At 48.4% G+C, this 19,542-nt stretch overlaps 1 protein-coding gene across 3 annotated transcripts in view; it reads right to left on the minus strand.

Annotated features, from left to right (window-relative positions):
- PTPRA (protein tyrosine phosphatase, receptor type A) overlaps nucleotides 1,445–19,542 on the minus strand; it is a 158,617-nt gene continuing 140,519 nt past the window's right edge. For 2 of the 3 annotated variants that reach the window (XM_005672777.3, XM_021077236.1), the window contains 12 exons: nucleotides 17,035–17,132; nucleotides 15,504–15,623; nucleotides 14,596–14,762; nucleotides 13,991–14,126; nucleotides 13,159–13,308; nucleotides 11,376–11,469; nucleotides 10,984–11,060; nucleotides 10,366–10,500; nucleotides 5,312–5,437; nucleotides 5,081–5,232; nucleotides 2,720–2,855; nucleotides 1,445–2,077 (listed from right to left, as the gene is read on the minus strand). In XM_005672777.3, the coding sequence (XP_005672834.1) occupies nucleotides 2,003–2,077; nucleotides 2,720–2,855; nucleotides 5,081–5,232; nucleotides 5,312–5,437; nucleotides 10,366–10,500; nucleotides 10,984–11,060; nucleotides 11,376–11,469; nucleotides 13,159–13,308; nucleotides 13,991–14,126; nucleotides 14,596–14,762; nucleotides 15,504–15,623; nucleotides 17,035–17,132 (1,466 nt within the window). In that variant the 3' untranslated portion in view covers nucleotides 1,445–2,002. 3 annotated transcript variants of the gene reach the window in all.

Consider the following 19,542-nt stretch of genomic DNA (forward strand, 5'->3'; position numbering starts at 1 on the left):
TTAAGGATCCAGTGTTGTCACCGCTGTGGCTCAGGTCATCACTGTGGTGGGTTTGACCCCTGGCCTTAGAACTTCTGTATGACGTGGGTGTGGCCAAAGAAATCTTTTAATTAAAAAAAATAAAACTACCGACTTTGGGGTTTATTTCCCCTTGGAGTGCCTACTTCTTACAGAAGGATCAGAGTACCTCTACTGACCTACGCTACTCACCTCTTACAAGCTGTCTGTCACAGTGCCCCTGCTTCCTGCAGAGATCTTGACTCTGTGGCGCAGAACTTGGCTCCCACCTCGTCTTTGTTTGCCTGGACTCTCTAGTGCTGCTCCAGTCATCTTTCCTCCTTTTCAGACATCTGCCTTCCCAGCATTCCTCGGGTCCAGTTCAAGTCCACCTCCTTCAGGAAGCACGGCAGGTGGCACTGATCTTGGAGCATGCCTCCTTGGAGCAGGCAGGGGTGTCACTTCCCAGTCATAACAGCTCCTGAGGTGTCCCAGGCCCTCCCTGCTCCTCAAATAAAGGCTTTGAGGGCTGCAAGGTTCTCTCAGCCCTGCACTGACAGCCATGGCAACCAGATTCCTCTCCTGTTCCCACGAGCTGATCATGAGGACACAAGGCCACGGACAGACCCACCCTCTCAACTGTGCCCCCAACTAAAGACCACATTTATCAGCACTCTTTGGAGCTCAGTGTGGCCTTAGGACTTGGTTTTAGCCAAGGGGATATGAGGGGAAATGAAAAGTGCACCTTCTGCTTCATGTCCTTGAAAACAAAGGTGCTTGCTCATGCTCTTTTAGCTTCTCCATGGGAAAAGACAGTGACCTCAACCGTGAGGCACACTGGGACCACGAGATGGAGGACACTAGGTCTCTGAACTGGGCGGACTGTTACATGAGAAATAAAGGAACATCCACTTTATTAAGACACTCTAACATGTTAGGCTCAAAGTCAAGGTGGGGTCTAAGGCTCCCACCATTTTGGTCTCTGGATGGGAGGCACTTCCACACAGCGGTCCTGGAAATGAGGACAGATACACAATAGAAGCTGTTTAGCACAGCAAGTGTAGATGTCAATGCTTACTCTGGACAGAGCAATGTGATCCACAGAGTTCTGCAACAAAGCATCAAGGACTGGAGAGGTCACACTGACCTCAGCCCAAAGCCGAGCCACCCCTCTCTCCGCCACGCCTCGGCGCTTAGGGAAACGGTGAGGACCCTGGCCATCTTGCCCAGGGAGCGAGCCTGCCTGGGACCACAGTACCAAAGACATGCGGGGGGTGAAAGGAGGGTCCTGGGAACTACCTAAGAGCTGGAGGAAAAAGGAGTCAGGAAGACTGTGGCCTTTCTGTGGCCAGCTGAGACAGAACAGTAACAGCAGGGCCAGGAGTGGCCCAGAAGAAGCCCAGCCCTGGTAGGACTGCCCCCCCCAGACAAAGGGAGAGACAGTTCCTCAGGGAGTCAAAGCTTTTATTACCTGATAATCCCTAGTGTGGTGCCAGAGGTACCGCTCTGGTCCCTTTACCCCTCATGGTGGGATGTGGGGGGTTCAAGAAGGGGGCAGGGACGGGGAAGGGAGAGATTATTTACAGAGCAGGGAGGGGACAGTGGCCTGAACCGGGGGCAGACTGGGACAACCAATTTCCTCAAGAGCTCTGATACCTTTGTGCTTTTTTTCTTAGTTGATGCCTAGGTACCTGGAACCAGGTTTTGCGTTTCTTCTTTAGGAAAAGATGTATAAACCAAAGAACACTAGAGCCCAATTTCCAGGCAGAGGATTTCACGATATCAATCCAAACATCACACTATTTAATTCCCCAATAAAACATTGGAAAAAGGACTATCAGTGCTAACACATTTACATATAAAATCTCCACCTAATAGGTAATAGAAGCCTATGTACCAATTTCTAAAACAGTTATAAGATATATACACAATTTTGGGTATATTAACAAAACAGAATATTACAAAATATTAAAGGCAATTCTCCTGTCCATGGCCTCATCGCCTCTTACTTGAAGTTGGCATAATCTGAGAATGCGTCAATATATTCCTGCACCACCTTGTAGCAGAATTCATACTGTTCCTGGAGAGTGAAAGGTGGGGGAAAAGGCCAGGGTTACTGAAGATAGCAACGTACATGCAGCTCCTGACCAGACCCATTTTTTAAAAAACAGAAATTAAGAGGAAATGAATGTTTCTGGATTTCCACCTGAGCCCCGATCTGCCTGCCAGAGTTGTGACAGCATTCCCTTTCTGGGCTGAGTGCAGCCACCTGCTACAGAGAGCAGCGACTGGACATGCACACGGTGGTCCTAGGCCTGCAGAGGTCGGACATGAGCTCATTTCTGTCCCCACACTCAGTGGTTACTGGTCATGTAGACTGTAAAGGGGGCCTGAGCAGAGAAGAGGAGGTACGCCCGAGTCTTCCCCACCCCAGGACCCATGGAGGGTCTCTCCCGGGGTGGGGGGCACGTGAGCACCCCATTCTAGCCTTCACAGAAGCCACATGCATCTCTTAGCGGTGTGGGCCTACATGTGTCCCCAATGCTCTCCTGCCTCCCAAAGCTCATGCTGTTTGACTAAGGCACTATGGGGAAGGATAAGTCTGGTTACAGTCTTTTGATTACCAGATGGAGCCCTCAAAAGACGCCCCCCCCCATGTTGGCACTGGCAGAGAAGAGCTGCAGATGATGCGGTGGCACGGATAAAGATGCAGGGAGCCTACCAGTGTCTGGACCATGTGTGGCCTCTGCAGCCGCAGGCTCTTGACGGTCTGGAAGACATCCAAAATCCCTTCCGCCTTCACTCGTTCTAGGACTGTGCTTAGGGCACAGAAGGTCCCTGTCCGTCCTGCCCCCGCACTGGAACAAAGCAGATATACTTATTACACCTGCAATGGCTCTCTGCCAACATGTTGAGTGATAGTGGCATTGAGCAAAGAAAGGCTGAGGCTGGTGCTCCCAGGAAGGTCTGTCATCCCTGGAGCTACTGGGATTGGGGGCAGGAGCCCCGCACTCTGCGGAGGTGTGTGCACCCCTGCTGTCCTTACTGCACGGCCCACTCTGCTTGCTGAGGGGCTCACTTACAGGCCAGTGGTGAAGAACCTTAAACCCCACCCCAACCCCTAGCAATGAGGCTTCGCTGTCTACCTACAAACAAGCCTGGGGTGCCTTGACCTGCGGCTCACTCATGTCAAGAATTCTAGTCCTCTCTTTCCTGTCCCTCAGCCGCATTTAGCTGTATGGTGCAGGGTTTGCCAAGACAGTGTGACCAAGGGAGAGAGGAGCATGGGAGATTGCTAATAAGGATCTTCTCATGTTTACTGTCCATTTGCATCAGCTGATGTACTTTGCCATTTTTTCTAATTCTTTTTTTTTTTTTTGGCTTTTTAGGGCCGCGCTCTGCGGCATATGGAGATTCCCAGGCTAGGGGTCGAATCGGAGCTACAGTTGCCGGCCTACACAACAGCCACAGCAACACAGGATCCGAGCCGCGTCTGCGACCTCTACCTCAGTTCATGGCAACGCCAGATCCCTAACCCACTGAACAAGGTCAGGGATCGAACCTGTATCCTCATGGATCCTAGTTGGGTTCATTAACCGCTGAGCCATGACGGGAACTCCCTGCCACTTTTTCTTCTTAAAAACATTTTTAAAATGATTAATTTTTACGTAGGTAATAAATTAGCATAGTTCAAACTTCAAAGGTCCAAACAGTGAAAAGCCTTCCTATTCCACTTCTTCCCCTGTCTTTTCTCCTGGGAAACAACCAATGTCATCAGGTCTTTATGTGTCCTTCCACAGATCACTGACGCATATACCAACATAAACATACACATATTCTTTTTCTGTCTTCCACTGCTTTTCTTACTAAGCAATAAATCTAGAGGATTTTTCCATATCAGCACATAAACAGATTCCTAATTTACTTTCTGAAGCTTTGTAGTATGAGATATATCAGAGCTTACAGAACCAGTCCCCTATTAATACATGTTTAGATTATTTACCACCTTCTACTATTATAAGCAGTGCTTCAATTCTTGTAATTACATATTTCATTTTAGCCATTTGAAGAACATGTACTGGATACATTTCTAGAAGTTACTTGTTAATTTTTCTTTTTTTTTTTTTGGCTGTGCCCATGGCAGGCAGAAGTTCCTAGCAGGGATTGAACCCATGCCACTGCAGTGAGCCAAGCCTCAAGAGTGACAACACTGGATCCTTTAACTGCTACGCCACCAGGGAACTTCATCCTTTGTTCATTTTTCTATCTTCAAACCCAATTTGTAGGAATTTTAAATATTTTCTTACTTCCTCTTTAAAAGAGATTTCCCCCTCTATAATTATAAAAGCCACACTCATGGTACATTTTTTTTCTAAAATGCAATCTCAAATAATGTGTCCCAAACACCCGCCCCGCCGCGGGTCCCCTTACTATCTTCATTCCATCAGTGACATCGGCCATTGCCCAGCCTCACACCTAGGAGACACCCTTGATTCCTCTTTCTTTCACAACTCTGTTCCTAGTCTTGTTCATTTTTTTTCAAACTGTTTTCAAAATAATTGCCCTTTTCTCTTTTCCTGTGTTTCTTAAGGAGGCCAGGCCTCATTCCCACATTGCCCAACTGGTCTTCTCCACTGTCATTCTCCCCTGCTGCTCTCCTGTGCCCCATCATCACCTCAAATGCTCCCCCACCCAATAGCCTAACTCAGGGAATGTGGTTCCCTTGCACTTAACGTGTGAAGTTCAAGGCTAGCTGCTGGCCTACACCATGGCCACGACAACACCACGATCTGAGCCATATCTGCGAACTACACCACAGCTCATGGCAGCACCAGATCCTTAACCCACTGAGTGAGGCCAGGAATTGAACCCACATCTCATGGACACTAGTCAGGTATGTAACCCACGGAACCAAAATGGGAACTCCTCCAAGGTCTTTTCTTATCATCTGGGTCTGTCCTGGTCCTCAGACCTGATTGCCATGTGCTCACCAAGACCCTGTTCTTGTCTGGCTTTCCTCACTGCTACAGTCTGCCTCTCATGGCTTGCTCTCTCTTCCCCCTGAGGGCTGGGGTGCGCGTACCTGCAGTGCACAGTGATGGGGTGGTTTCCCGACTGCTGCTGCTGCTTCTGCACGGCTGCAATGATGCTGATCATGCCCTTTCCATCGCTGGGGATGCCCACTTCAGGCCAGCCATGGAAGTGGAACTGCCGGATCTGCCGGCTCTTGTTCTCCTTTGGAGGAAGGAGGATCAGAGAAGGAGGGGCAACCCTGCTTTCCCTGTGGAAGGGGTCCACCCACTGGGCATCTTACCCTGGTGTTGGTAACCAGGAGGTCCCTGACGGTATAACTCTCACATTCCTCCTCCTTCTTCAGCTCCACTGTGATGTCTCCATAGGACACCAGTCCATCAGAGGGCCAGTACTGGGCACACTTCTCCTGGGGGACAAATGGGAGCAGTGAGGGGTTCAGAATTTCACACGCAGTAAAGGCAGGACTGCCCGATGAGCAGCCTGCTCCTCTCAATACAGCCACTTCTCACACCAACACACTTCTTCCCCAAGGGATCAAATACTCAGAAGGGCTATTCCATTACTAAGCATCACTCCAATTAACTTCTCTTTTTTTTTTGGTCAGTTTTGGCCACACCGTGGCATATGGAGCTCCCGGCCAGGGATCAGATCAGAGCCACAGTCGAGACCTAAGCCTCAGCTGTGGCAATTCAGGATCCCTAACCCACTGTGCCGGGTCAGGGATCGAACCCACGTCCAAATGGCTCCAAAGATGCCGCTGATCCCATTGCGCCACAGCAGGAGTTCCTCCAATTCTGAACCTCACCAGGACATCTACATTTGACAACTTGATTCCACTACCAGAGAAAATCACTTAACCTTTTGCTGTTACTTATTTATAGTCTAACTTGCAACACTGACAGGGTCTGTGAAGAACTCTGCCCATCAGCTCGCAGCTGCATCCAATACTCAATGGCAGGTGGAGGAAGAGGAAGAATGAATGTCTTTGTTGCAATTCTTCTTTTTTTTTTTTTTTTTTTTGGCTCCTTTGGGATGTTCCCACATTTTTAGTTGCTTATATATGTCCGACTGCTAACCCAGAGAAACTGACCCACTCACATTCCCACCCTGCCAAGATGTGTCACACAGCCCAGTCCGCACTATGCTTTCATCCCTTTCCTCTTTCATACTTTCATCTGCAGTGGCACCTTAGAGTCGCTAGTTCTTGCATTTCTGTCCTTGTTAATGAGCAGATGGTCTACCGTTGTCTCTGCCTGCACCTGACTCGGTTCCCTCTACAGTTTCTTGTGGGCAGGGGCTGCCTCTTCATCTTTGTTTTTCCAGGACCTCTGCACCCTGCCTGCATCTGGGAGGCTCTCAATAAGTATCTGCTAAATGAATGTGTTTAATGTCTGCAGAACAAACCAGGGTAAAAGCACATCAACAAAACACAGTTATGTGGTCCCTTTCTTCAGAGCATTTGGCAGAGTGGATCCTAGATACTTCACTGTTAGCAATTTAAAAATACTCAACCACTCCTAGGCTTAAGTCCTAATTTTGCCCCAAATAAAATGTAACTCAAAAAAAAAAAAAAAAAAAAAAAAAAAAAAAAAAAAAAAGAACAAAAGAAAAAGGATACTAAACCATAAATGTACTGATCCATTAGAAGCTTCCGAGGGCAAGAGCTACTGCTCGTTTCACCAGCCCAAGGAAGACAGAAGCACAAGGCATGGTGGTAGGTAGACAGGAATGGGCTTCACTCAACTGACCACAATCCTGGCCAATGGGCAGGACAATTTGTGTGCACATGTCCTCTTTCTCCCTACTTCTACCCCGGGGAAAGTTTCTGACCTCTGTGCCCTCACTAGGCAAAGGATGGAATCTGACTAGAGTTTGAGGTCTTCACTGCGTCACTTTTCATTACAGGGCAGTGGGCTGAGATGTGCTCGCCATTCCAGTTTTTCTGCCTGCTCTCTGGACCTGCTCATCCCAGATTCAGAGGGTGGAAATGCGTGGGGAACCTCACGTGGTCCTTGGTTGTACTTCCACCAGGGCTTATCAGAGAGGGAGGCTGGCTGGCCTTTGTTACTCAGGTGTACACTTCCCCCAAACCTCTCACCTCAGTGTTCTTTTTTACGGCCAAACTCATGGCATATGGAAGTTCCCAGGCGAGGTGTAGACTCTGAGCTGCAGCTGCCAGCCTAGCCACAGCCATGGCAACACCGGATTCTGAGCCACATCTGTGACCTACCCCATAGCCTGTGACAACGCCATCTCCTTAACCCACCGAGGGAAGGCCAGGGATTGAGTCTGCATTCTCGAAGAGACAATGTCAGGCCCTTAACCCACTGAGCCACAATGGGAAGTCCATTAGTATTGTTCTTTTTTTTTTTTTTGATCTTTTCTAGGGCCGCTTCCCGCGGCATATGGAGGTTCCCAGGCTAGGGGTCTAATTGGAGCTGTAGCCGCTGGCCTACTTCAGAGCCACAGCAACGTGGGATCCGAGCCGCGTCTGTGACCTACACCACAGCTCACAGCAACGCCGGATCCTTAACCCACTGAGCAAGGCCAGGGATCAAACCCGCAACTTCATGGTTCCTAGTCAGATTCGTCAACCATTGCGCCACGACGGGAACTCCTAGTATTGTTCTCAATGATAGGTGAAGACCTATAAAGTATGTCTGTTGATTAGGTACATGATCCTAATCTGGGAAGAACAGCTAATGAGTTAAATGAATAAACAAAAAAAAAATCTTGACATAACAGAATATCAGGGTGAGCAAATATGTATAAAGCCTGAATCAAGGTTAAAATAAACAAACTGCCCAAGTACAGAATGGGGAAGGTGTAGCCTGGAACAACTGATGTAAAAAACATACTTAATTCTTCCTCCCCTCACTCCAGCCCAGTCACTCCACCCCTTCATCATCTCTGGAGCAGACCGCTTCTCACCAGCATCACTACTGCAGCTTCCTCTCTGCTTCTGCCTCGCTCATTTCTAATCTGTACTCACTGTAGCCAAAGGGATTTTTAAGAGTGCACAAATCTGATTCTGTCAAGGGTTCTTAAACTTCTTTATAAAATCCAAACTATGTTTTAGAAGGACCTTTATCCCCAGGCTTTTGATGGCCTCTCCAGCTCATTCTCTCCACCCTGACATGTGAAGTTATGCACCAGGCATCATGAAGCACCCATTTATTGCACCGTCATCCACAGCAGAAAGAGCTTGAAGGTAATAAGACTGTCTGAACAGACTGGGCCACCCGATAATACTGAGGGCTGGGGTGGGAATGGAGAGAAAAAGAGGGACCCAGGAGACAGAAAGTGCTCAGTAGAGGTTGCGAGATTCTGACTCAGGAATAGTGTTAAGAGATTTGCTACAGTGAATGGGAGCTGGCCTGGGGGCCTCTAAGGTCTCTTTATATTCTGAGTTTGCAGACAATTCTAATTTGTAATTGACTCAAGGGCTTTTTCCTTTAAAAGTTTTTCTTGTTATTAAACGGCCTTGTTTTTGTTATTTCTCAAATTCTACAGCTTTCTTGGTGTGGTCAGCAAAGAGGTGACCCATCTGGCTTGGAAGGCACTCTTTTCTTAGGGACACTCACACAAATGCCACATCAGAGCCTGTGTGGCTATTCATCCCTCATCTCACTAGCTCTGTCATGGCTGTGGAGGTGGGTGCAGAGGGCATGCACAGAGCTAGGCTTGGGGAGACCATACTCAGAAGTGAGAGGGTGTAAACGGAGTTCCCATCGTGGTGCAGTGGAAACGAATCTGACTAGGAACCATGAGGTTGCGGATTTGATGCCTGGCCTTGCTCAGTGGTTGAGGATCTGGCATTACCGTGACCTGTGGTGTAGGTCGAAGACGCAGCTCGGATCCTGCATTGCTGTGGCTCTGGCGTAGGCCAGCGGCTACAGCTCCAATTAGAGTCCTAGCCTGGGAACCTCCATATGCCATGGGTACAGCCCTAAAACGACAAAAAGACCGGGAAAAAAAAAAAAAAAACAAAAAAGAGAGAGAGAGAGAGAGAGAGAGAGAGAGAGAGAGAGGGAGAGGGAGAGAGAGAGAGAGAGAGAGGGTGTAAACGTTCTGGGAATCAAATGGAGGCTCAGACCAGTCTTTTTTTTTTTTGCCATTTCTTGGGCCACTCCTGCGGCATATAGAGGTTCCCGGGCTGGGGTCGAATTGGAGCTGCAGTTGCCAGCCTACGCTAGAGCCAGAGCAACGCAGGATCCGAGCCGCGTCTGTGACCCACACTACAGCTCACGGCAACGCCAGAACCTTGACCCACTGAGCAAGGGCAGGGATCGAACCCTCAACCTCATGGTTCCTAGTCGGATTCGTTAACCACTGCGCCATGACGGGAACTCCAGACCAGTCTTTTTTTTTTTTTTTTTTTTTGTCTTTTGTCTTTTTTTTTTGTTGTTGTTGTTGTTGTTGTTGCTATTTCTTGGGCCGCTCCCGCGGCATATGGAGGTTCCCAGGCTAGGGGTTGAATTGGAGCTGTAGCCACCGGCCTACGCCAGAGCCACAGCAATGCGGGATCCGAGCCGCGTCTGCAACCTACACCACAGCTCACGGCAACGCCGGATCGTTAACCCACTGAGCAAGGGCAGGGACCGAACCCGCAACCTCATGGTTCCTAGTCGGATTCGTTAACCACTGCGCCACGACGGGAACTCCAGACCAGTCTTTTTTATTTGGTTTGTTTGTTGTGCTTTTTTAGGGGTTCCCAGGCTAGGGGTCAAATCGGAGCTGCAGCTGTTGGCCTATGCCACAGCCACAGCAACTCAGGATCTGAGCTGTGTCTGAGAAACTACACTATGGCTCACAGCAATGCTGGATCCTTAACCCACTGAGCGAGGCCAGGGATCAAACCTGCCTCCTCGTGGATACTATTTGGATTCATTTCCGCTGCACTACAATGGGAACTCCTCCGATCAGTCTTGAGAGAAGCTACTTACTGACTGCTCTCAGACACCAAGTGGCTGGGTGGTATTGTCTGAAAATGGTTCTTTTTCTCTTTTTTTGGCCACACCTGTGGCATGTGGAAGTTTCATCTGTCGATGGACATTTAGGTTGTTTCCATGTCTTGGCTATTGTGAATATGCTGCAGTGAACATCATGTGAAGTTTCCAGGCAAGGGATTGTACTCCTGCCACAGCAGTGACCCAAGCTGCTGCAGTGACACCACTGGATCCTTAACCCACTGCGCCACAGGAGAACTCCATGAAAATGGCTCTTTGAATAGTTTAAAGTCGAAGAAAAAGCCCACCATACCCTCTTAGCTCCCCCTCTGCCCTTTTCCACTTGTCCCTGGTGTCCAACAGCTCAGGACCTTTTTGAGCTCACCTGGCCTCTCTCCTCCAGTTCTGTCAGCATCACGATAGAGCAGGATTTCCACTCCCAGATCATTCGCCAGAAGTCCTCAATCGTGTGGAGAAGAGGGCCCTGGCTGGCGATGTAGGAGTCCTTCTGCCGGTAGCCCTATACAGGCCAGGTCAATGGTAGGAGTGAGACGGTTTGATCAGGAAGAAGCCAGAAGAGAAGACAGGCCAGTGGGAAGGGATGAGGGCTGTTTGGAGGCAGGCAAACACACCAGGCAGGGCTCCCCTCTGGGCAAGCACCAAACCCTGGCTGGTATGCTGGTCTCTTTGTATGAGGGCGAGGGAGGGGTTGCTGGGGCTAGGATGGAGAAAGCAGGAATGGGAAGGACCAGAGGTTAGTGTTTTCAGCCTCTGGCTGCGGTCTGTGCTGTGAACTTTTCCTCCAGCCATTACACTCGTGTTTGCCCTCTGTTCCCCCACCTTCTGCCTTCAGGGGCCTGACAGACCTAGTACGCAGGGAGGGTCTAGCAGTTCTGTATTTGGTGACTGACTCAAAGACCATCCTTCCAAGCACTGCAAGGGTAGCAATGCAAGGCCCAGTGAATCTCCTTGGAGTGTTGGGAGCTCGGGGGACACCACTTACGTCAATGAAGGATGCGTTCACGTAGTCTGTATTCTCCTCACCCCTCTTAACTGGAATGATCACCCTGTTGAATTCATCTGCAAGAAGGACAGCAGCTTGTGGTCCCCCAGAATCACCGGTCCTCCCCTCCCTCTCCTTCCTTTTCCCCTCCAACCCCAGGCCCTGGGCAGCTATAATTCCAGCTGGGCAACAATATGCCTGTTCCTAGCCCAGGAAACAGAAAGCCTCTGGCCTTTTTGCTCTTTCCAGAAGCCACTCAAGAACTGGGAGCAGTAAGAGACAATGCCATAATTCTTGTCTCAAGCTCTTTTTAACTAGCACCTGAGAAGTGGAAAGGGGGAAGGGAGAGAAGAATGGCTCACTGGGCTTTGGGGTGGGGAGAAGGCTCTTACATGGAATGATCTGTAAAACCCGGTTCTTCTTCATATTGGCTGGAAGGTTTCCGGTCCGCATCTTGTCATTCTGGATTTTGATTGATGTCAATTTCTGAATTGGGCAGGGGAGGGGAAAATTACTGTGCTCAGTAACTGAACTTGACAAGATTATGTCTGTCACTGGATCTGCTCCAGGCCACACTGGCTGCATACAGCTCTTCTCACCAGAGCCCCGACCTCCATTTCCACAGGTTATCAGAACACTTTTCTCCTGTATTTAAGCTCAGTGAATAGTAAGCCAAGAGTGTTTGAGAAACACTGCTTTCCTGGCTCCTGTGGACCATTCTGGGATTCCCTTAGGCTGGAACTTTATGATTCTGGATTTTTTTTTTTTTTTTTTTGGTCTTTTTAGGGCTTCACCTGTGGCATATGGAAGTTCCCAGGCTAGGGGGCAAACTGGAGCTACAGATGCTGGCCTACATACACCATAGTCACAGCAATGCCAGATCTGAGCCTCATCTGTGACTTCCACCACAGCTTGCTGCAACCCGATCCTTAAACTACTGAGGCCAGGGATCCAGCCCAAGTCCTCGTGCATACTAGTTGGGTTCGCTACTGCTGAGCCACAGTGGCAACTCCTGGAACTTTATGATTCTGGAGCAAAGAACCTGGTTTTATAGGAGAGAGAGTGCCTTTCTTCTTCTCTACCTGCTATTGCAGTCCTGGAGGCTTAGATTTTTTTTTTTTTTTTTTTTTTTTTCCAAAAACAGCCACACCTACAGCATACGAAAGTTCTCAGGCTAGGGGTCGAATCAGAGCTGCAGCTGCAGGCCTACACCACAGCAACAGTAACTTGGGATCCGAGCTGCAACTGTGACCTATGGCCGTAGCTTGTGGCAATGCTGGATCCTTAAACCACTGATCAAGGCAAGAGATCAAACCAGAATCTTTAGAGGGACTATGTCAGGTCCAGGTCCTTAACCTGCTAAGCCACAATGGGAACCCCTGTCTTAGATTCTTTAGGAAACCTCATTCAAATGTTCTGAACCTGACTCTAAGGTTCCTTCTCAATCTTTGCCACTCAAAATGTAGCCTCTAACCAGCAGCATCAGCCTCATCTTGTTATATATATATAGAATCTCAGGCCCCAACTCAGACCTGCTGAATCAGAACCTGCATCACAACAGGATCTCAAAGTAATTCATGTGCACATGATAGTCTGAGGAGTACTTTAAGGAAGAGGTCTTCCCCATTCCAATCCAGAATCTCCTGCTTCTGGGAGCACTTTTATTGATGAGAGCGCTTTGAGAACTACCGTCTAGAATGCAGGGGCCAGCAATCTATGGGTCCAGGCCAAATGTGTTCTGTTGACTGTAAATGAAATTTCATGGAAACACTGCCACATTCTTTTGTCACATAGTGTCGGTGACTGCTTTAGTGCTACAACAGCAGTGTTAAGTAACTGCAACAGAGACCGTACGGCCCGAAAACCCAAAAATATTTAATTATCTCGCCCTTTAAAGAAAAAGTTTGCTCTTGCGGTACATTATGATTATCTGGGAGGGGGAGCTGAGGGACTTAAAAAAATACCACTACCAGTCCCCTCCCTCCTTAACACAACCCAAGTGATTCTAACATGAAGGATGGGTTGAGGATGACTAAGGTGTGAGCAAGAGGCCGGAGACTCAGCTCTTTCACCACCCACATGCCTCGCAAGGGGATTCACCATTTGTTGGTAAATCCACAAGAAGTCAATCATTCCCCAGGTCATTATGAAAGAGATAGATCAGCCCCAACTCACCTTAAACTCCTCCTCTAATCCATTGTTGCTGGTCCCTGGGATTTTGTTGTAAATTTTCTGCAGATGTGTTTCTAGAGAGGTGACTTCCAGTTCTGTGTCTCCATAGAGATAATGCTCCAGAAGGGCTTGGTATATGAAGACGTACTGCATCTGAAATACGGATGATGCCCGAGTTCACAGTCACACACACACGGGCCTGGCGGTGCCAGGGTACCCTCTCCCACTCGCATTTCACTCCAGTCCACTTCTTCAATCCTAGCACAGATAAAATGACTGCTCTCGTTCCAATTCAGGGAGGCAGGACTTAAAGTACATGAGTCTCTCTGGGGTTGCTTACACCTGGGAGGAAGGGTTCTACTCTGGCACCCTCTTGGAGAGAAGGACAAATCCAACTCCTACTCATTCGGAGAGCACCAAATGGATAGACAGAGGGGCTGTCAAATTCTGGTGACACACAAAACCTGTGCCAGCCGCTCTCCCAGTGCTGTGCCCTTTGAACTCCATGCTCTAACCACTGAGCCAATCTCACTGTTGCTCCTGGATGGATCTGGCTGGGCTGCATCACAACTCTGTGGCAATGGATTGGCTGCCCACATATATGCTTCCTTCAGGACCTGTTCCATTTCCTTAGAGCCTGGTACAAATGACATCTGCCCCACCTTCCTGACTCCCCTAGGTACAACCTCCTCCATGCTCCATGGTTTGTAAGGGCCCCTCATCACACTGTATGATGATCATTTACAATAACCTGGGCGGCTGAGTAATCCATGAGGCGGTAGATAGTTTGGCCCTGGAATGCCCCCCACCTTCATTTCACCCATAAACCACTCACGTCTGTTTGCACCATCTGGCAGCGTTGTGCCCGGATCCGGCTCACAAAGCCATACACGTCCACCTTCCGCTCTGTATGCATCATGTCCAGCATGGCATCAATGACAACAAAGGTACCTGTACGCCCTACACCCGCACTGTAGCCAGAGAGCAGGAGTATTACTGGGATGGCCAATGCCTTGTGGAAACACAGGGAGAGGACAGCACAGGGCGGGGCTCCTTCTTCAAGTCTCTAAATTCTAATTCTGTATGAGGCAGAGCTGGAACTTTCATGGAGCCAAGAACCCTGCTATACCCTAAACTCCTCACCTCTAGCTATGAGGACCAGGGAAGCGTGACACTTAGAAGAGCCTGAAGGTTCCCAGTACATGATGGCTTCAGAGCAGTGGTCTCCCCACCCCCAGTCTTGGGACTGCCTATCCCTCTTACCTCAAGTGCTGTCCACCCAACTAAAACATGAGGCCTCTCTCTGGCTGCTACCCTGGAGCCCCAACAGCTCATCTGCTCTGTGCCAGCCTCCTCAGCCAGGGCCCCTGCACCGTCCCTGCTCTGGCCATGGGAGCAGAATGTGGTGTGAGTGGGAAGCCAAGCTCAGGCCGTACTGACCTGCAGTGCACCACGATGGCCCCTGCATACTGAGGGTTGCAGGCCTTCACCTTCTTGAGGAACTTGAGCATGCCGATCGGGGTGAAAGGCACCCCAAAGTCTGGCCAGCTGGTAAAGTGGAACTGAGTGATGAGGCGCTGAGGCTTTCTGTTGGTCACGTCCCCCACCTGTGAATTGAAGAGATCCTGCGTGGTCCTGATACCCTGGCGTGAGGCAGCACCAGGGGAAGGAGGGTGAGGCTTAGGGGCCAGGGCCAGCCTAAGTGGCTGTCAGTGACAACAGCGAAGTGAGAGTATTAAGCTTTCCAAGGAAGTTTAAACCATGAGCAGAGAAGCTTCTGAGGAACCCCATGGAGTTGGCAGGGCTGTGGATGTGAAACTCCAAGAAGTTAAATGACTGGCTCAAGGCCCCTGAACTAGTAAATGGCAAATTCAGTACTAAAACGCAGGTCTCCTGACTTGGTAAACCCCCTCTTCACAGCACCACCCTGCCCTCAGCTGAAGGCAACCTTTGCTCAAGCCTCCAGGTTGCTCTGGAAGATCAGGAGCAGGGGCCACCACATCCTTGACGTCAGGAGCCTTTTGGGGTAAGGACGGCGGAGAGGTAAGTCAAGTGCCTGGAAGATAACACTATGGTGCACCTGGTTCATCCCTAAGATGACTAAATGCCGTCTCAGTAATACTTTTTCTCCCAGTCATGAAAAGTCACAAAAATGTTCCTGCCTTGGCTTTGCCCCCCCCCCCCCCAAAAAAAAACAAAATAAAATATCATCTGGTTTCAGAGTCCAAACATACTGCACACTCAGCAACTCCTGCCCACCTTGAATAAGAGGGTGACCACCCAGCCTGTTCTGCCGCCTCAGTGGTCAACAGATCCCAAAAGAGAAGCAATCAAGTAGGAGACAGTACCTGTTGAATGCAGAACTTCCGCACTGTGTAGTCCACCAGCACAGTCACATCCTCTACTGAAACGCGGATATTCCCATAGGTCCAGCAGCCTTGGTCTGGCCAGTACTGGGCGCACTTACACTGGAAAAGAACAGACACGCATCCCCCTCACCTCAGACTCCCTGCCCCCAGCAGATGCAAAGGACTCGAAGGGAAAGGAGCACAAAAGCCCAGACTGAAGCCCTCAAAAAGACCTCTGGCCTCTTCTCTCACCTCAGTCAAATGCAGACTTTAAAGAAAAATTTTTTTATTTTATTGAAGTATAGTTGATTTACAATGTTGTGTTAGCAAAGTGATTCAGGTATACATATACACGCATTCCCTTTCAGATTCTTTTCCATTATGGCTTGTCACAGGATACTGAATATAGTTCCCTGTGCTCTACAATAGGACCCTGTAGTTTATCCATTCCATATATAACAGTTTGCATCTGTTCATCCCAACCTCCCAGTCCATCCCTCCCCAACCTCCCTGACCCAAAATTTATTTAACTGTTCTTTTTTTAAGTTCCTCAGCTTCCATCCTGTTTAGCAAAATCTTCTAACTTATGCACAGCCCCAGCCCTATACTTCTAATTCGTTCCCACCTCTATTCCCTCACAGTTCAGGACAAACTGGAAACCATTTTACCTACAAAATCTGCTCTTCCACAATATCCAGGTCTGCTCTAGGGACAAGCCTGTTTGATCTGGAATGAGCAACTTGCTGCGAAGGAGTCACCAGGGTGGACTGATGCAGACTGTAAAAATGCCATGAGAGGTCCAAGGCTTTCTCTGGTGATTAGGCCTTGGACAGCTCCCAAGAGCTAGAGGTAGGGTTGAAGGAAACGAACCTAAAGCCCAGCCCTAAAGCTATTCTTTCTAAGCTGATCAACACAGCCAACAGCCCAGTGGGGGTACCGGGGTGACTCTAGGCTATCCTGGAGAGAGACTGTCACCAATCAGGATTCCTCTCTGGGGCTTAATCCAGGACTCAGGACTGGTGCTGGCTATGACCCAGTGATGGGGCTTGTCAGGCACGGACTTGGCAGCCACAGAAGCAAAAGGACCCATTTGAAGGCTGCCTAAAGCCAGGACCTCACATTTCCTTGTACGCTGCAGGGTCTCAGTTTATACAGATCCCTCTGCTGACTCAGGAAGAGGAAGCAAAACACCCAGGGGAATGAGGGAGTAGAGAAGCCAGGGGAAAAACCTCCTCTATGGTTTTTCCTTGGCTAATGGCCCAATTCTTTCTTCCAGGATGTTCTGGATCCACGGCGAGCTGTTTGATTACTAGACAAGCTGTGACCTGGATATACCCCTAAGTTCATCAGAGACTTCCAGGCCACAGGAAAGTGGTAGGCACATTAGCCTGCATTCTGTCTGGATGAATGACTGGCACAGGAACCACAAAGGGTGGAGAGCTTAGGCTCAAACACGCAGAGCTCCAGCAGAGCAGACCCTTTGCTGGTCATGCCATTATCAGGAGCCATTCTGTCTAATTTCTCCACTCACCTCCTTTCTCTCCTTGAGATTGGTCACCATGACAATGGTGGCTGTGTTTTGTTCCCAGATCATCCTCCAAAAATCGTTCACTGTTTCTTCTTTTGGTCCTAAAGTAGCCAATAGCAAAGATGAGGAGAACCAAGGGGAAGAAAGATGCTGGGAAACTGGGAAACTTTTGGAAGCCTGTGTCCATATGTCCCCAGCTAAATATCCAGTCCATCTATCCACCCACTCACCTACTAAATTAACATTTCCTGTGTATCTACCAGGCACTTCATTAAGAAGTGGGGTGGAGATGTGAGGTTGCCAAAATAAAAAGAGAACAGGAACAATGTCTCCCAAAAAGAGAGGATTAGAAATCATGACTCCTACTGAATACCTATATTATGGGGCAGTTATTGAGCTATGTGCTTTATATCTCATTTATTTCTTCCTACTATGATCTGAGGCGGGTGTCATTAGCCAGAGAGGTTGGGTAAGTTGCTTAGGCTGAAATTTAAAATTTATTTCCTGCACAGCCTTTTCGAGAAAGCCACTAGAGATTTCTAAACAATGAGGGCATAAATAGAGAAAAATGGGATCTAACACTAAAGAGAGGCTAATAGAATACCTAGGGTGTTGGTAAAGGGAAGGCTCAGGATAATTACTCTGCCAGGGGCAGCAAGAACAAATATAGGACATTCAAGAGCTATAAGGAGTTCAGTGAGGTCACTGCGTAGGGTGCGTGCAGGGGTAGAAGTTGGAGCTGGAAAGATAGGTAAGGAACCAGAATCTAGAGCAGTAGTGGCCAGGAGTTCCCGTCGTAGCTCAGTGGTTAATGAATCCAACTAGGAACCATGAGGTTGTGGGTTCGATCCCTGGCCTCAGTCAGTGGGTTAAGGATCCGGCGTTGCCGTGAGCTGTGGTGTAGGTCGAAGATGCAGCTCGGATCCCCAGTTGCTCTGGCTGTGGTGTAGGCCAGCGGCTACAGCTCTGATTCAACCCCTTGCCTGGGAACCTCCATGTGGTGCAAGTGTGGCCCTAGTAAAAAAAAAAAAAAAAAAACCAAAAAAATAGAGTAGGGGCCAGGCTAAGGAAGCCTTGTTCTACAGATAATGAAAAATCATTACAGGATTTTTTTTTTTGAAGGTTCTCTTTTATTTTATGTCTGAAAATGTCTATTTTACTTTCGCATTTAGCATATTTTTGCAGATCACGTATTTCCTTGTTGGTAGTTTTTGTTTTTTTCTTTTTTCTTATTTATTTTTTTCCACTATACAGCATGGGGACATTACAGGATTTTCATGAGAGTCTGAAGAAAGTTTTGCATTAAGAAAGGCTATTCTGGGAGTTCATTGTTGTGGTTCAGCAATAAGGAACCTGACTAGTATCCATGAGGACTCGGGTTGGATCCCTGGCCTTGCTCCGTAGGTTAAGGACCCAGTGTTGCCATGAGCTATGGTGTAGGTCGCAGATGTGGTTCAGATCTGATGTTACTGTGGCTGTGGTGTAGTCCAGGAGCTACAGCTCCAATTCAACCCCTAGCCTGGGAACTTCCATATGCCACAGGTGTGGCCCTAAAAAGACAAAAACCAACCAAACAAAAAAACTTGCCATTCTGGTGGAAGGAAAGCCAAGAGCAAAGCTGGGGCCTAGAGGGATCAATCACTAAGCTACTGCAACAGAGCTGGAAGAAAAGAAGAGAGTAAGGCAGTGTGTCAGAGAAAACAGATTTTGGAGAGAGAAAGAAGAGGCCTAGTCATACTTGGAGCAAGGGACAGGTAAGAGAGCTGGGTGATCTCAAATTGGCTTGAGTGGTTAGGTGGATTACATTCCAGTCTCCAAAGAACATGGAGAGAAAGCAGCTTTGGGCTGAGGAAGAATATTTAGAAAAGTAAGAAGAATCAAAAGAACTAAATGTCAGGAAATAACAGAGTTTCGAATAGTGTGAGGTACTGTGCAGAGGTTCAAGAGGGTGGGAATGTGAAAAAAGGTCCTTCAGGAAATCAAAGGTGACCTAATTTAACAAATATTATAGCATCAACAAAGCCCCATGAGTACAAGAGAAGAGACTGCATGTGGTTGTTGACGCCAAATCATCACTGAGGAGGCTGGGTCTCAGAGGGTGGACATGAATTGACAGATGGCTGCAGAGGGAGGGAAAGTGGGGCCTGGTTAGGCAAGGGCAAGGCCCCAGTGGGAGACTGCAAGGGCAAGGAGGATCTAAGGCTTTTCCCAACCATTGCCACCTTATGTTACCTCTATCCCTATACCATGATCATAGTACTGTCCAAAAGAACTTTCTGTGATGATGGACATGCTTCCAGTTGCACTAATATGTAGCCTCTATTGAGCCTTAAAATGTGACTGTTGAGGAACTGAATTTAAAATTTTATTTAATTTTAATTAATTAAAATTTTAATTTTAATTTTTTTTTTTTTTAGGGCTGCACCCACAGTATATGGAAGTTCCCAGGCTAGGGGTCAAATTGGAGCTGCAGCTTCTGGCCTATGCCACAGCCACAGCAATGTGGGATTA

Source organism: Sus scrofa, chromosome 17, assembly GCF_000003025.6.
Source record: "Sus scrofa isolate TJ Tabasco breed Duroc chromosome 17, Sscrofa11.1, whole genome shotgun sequence".
Lineage (NCBI taxonomy): Eukaryota > Metazoa > Chordata > Mammalia > Artiodactyla > Suidae > Sus > Sus scrofa.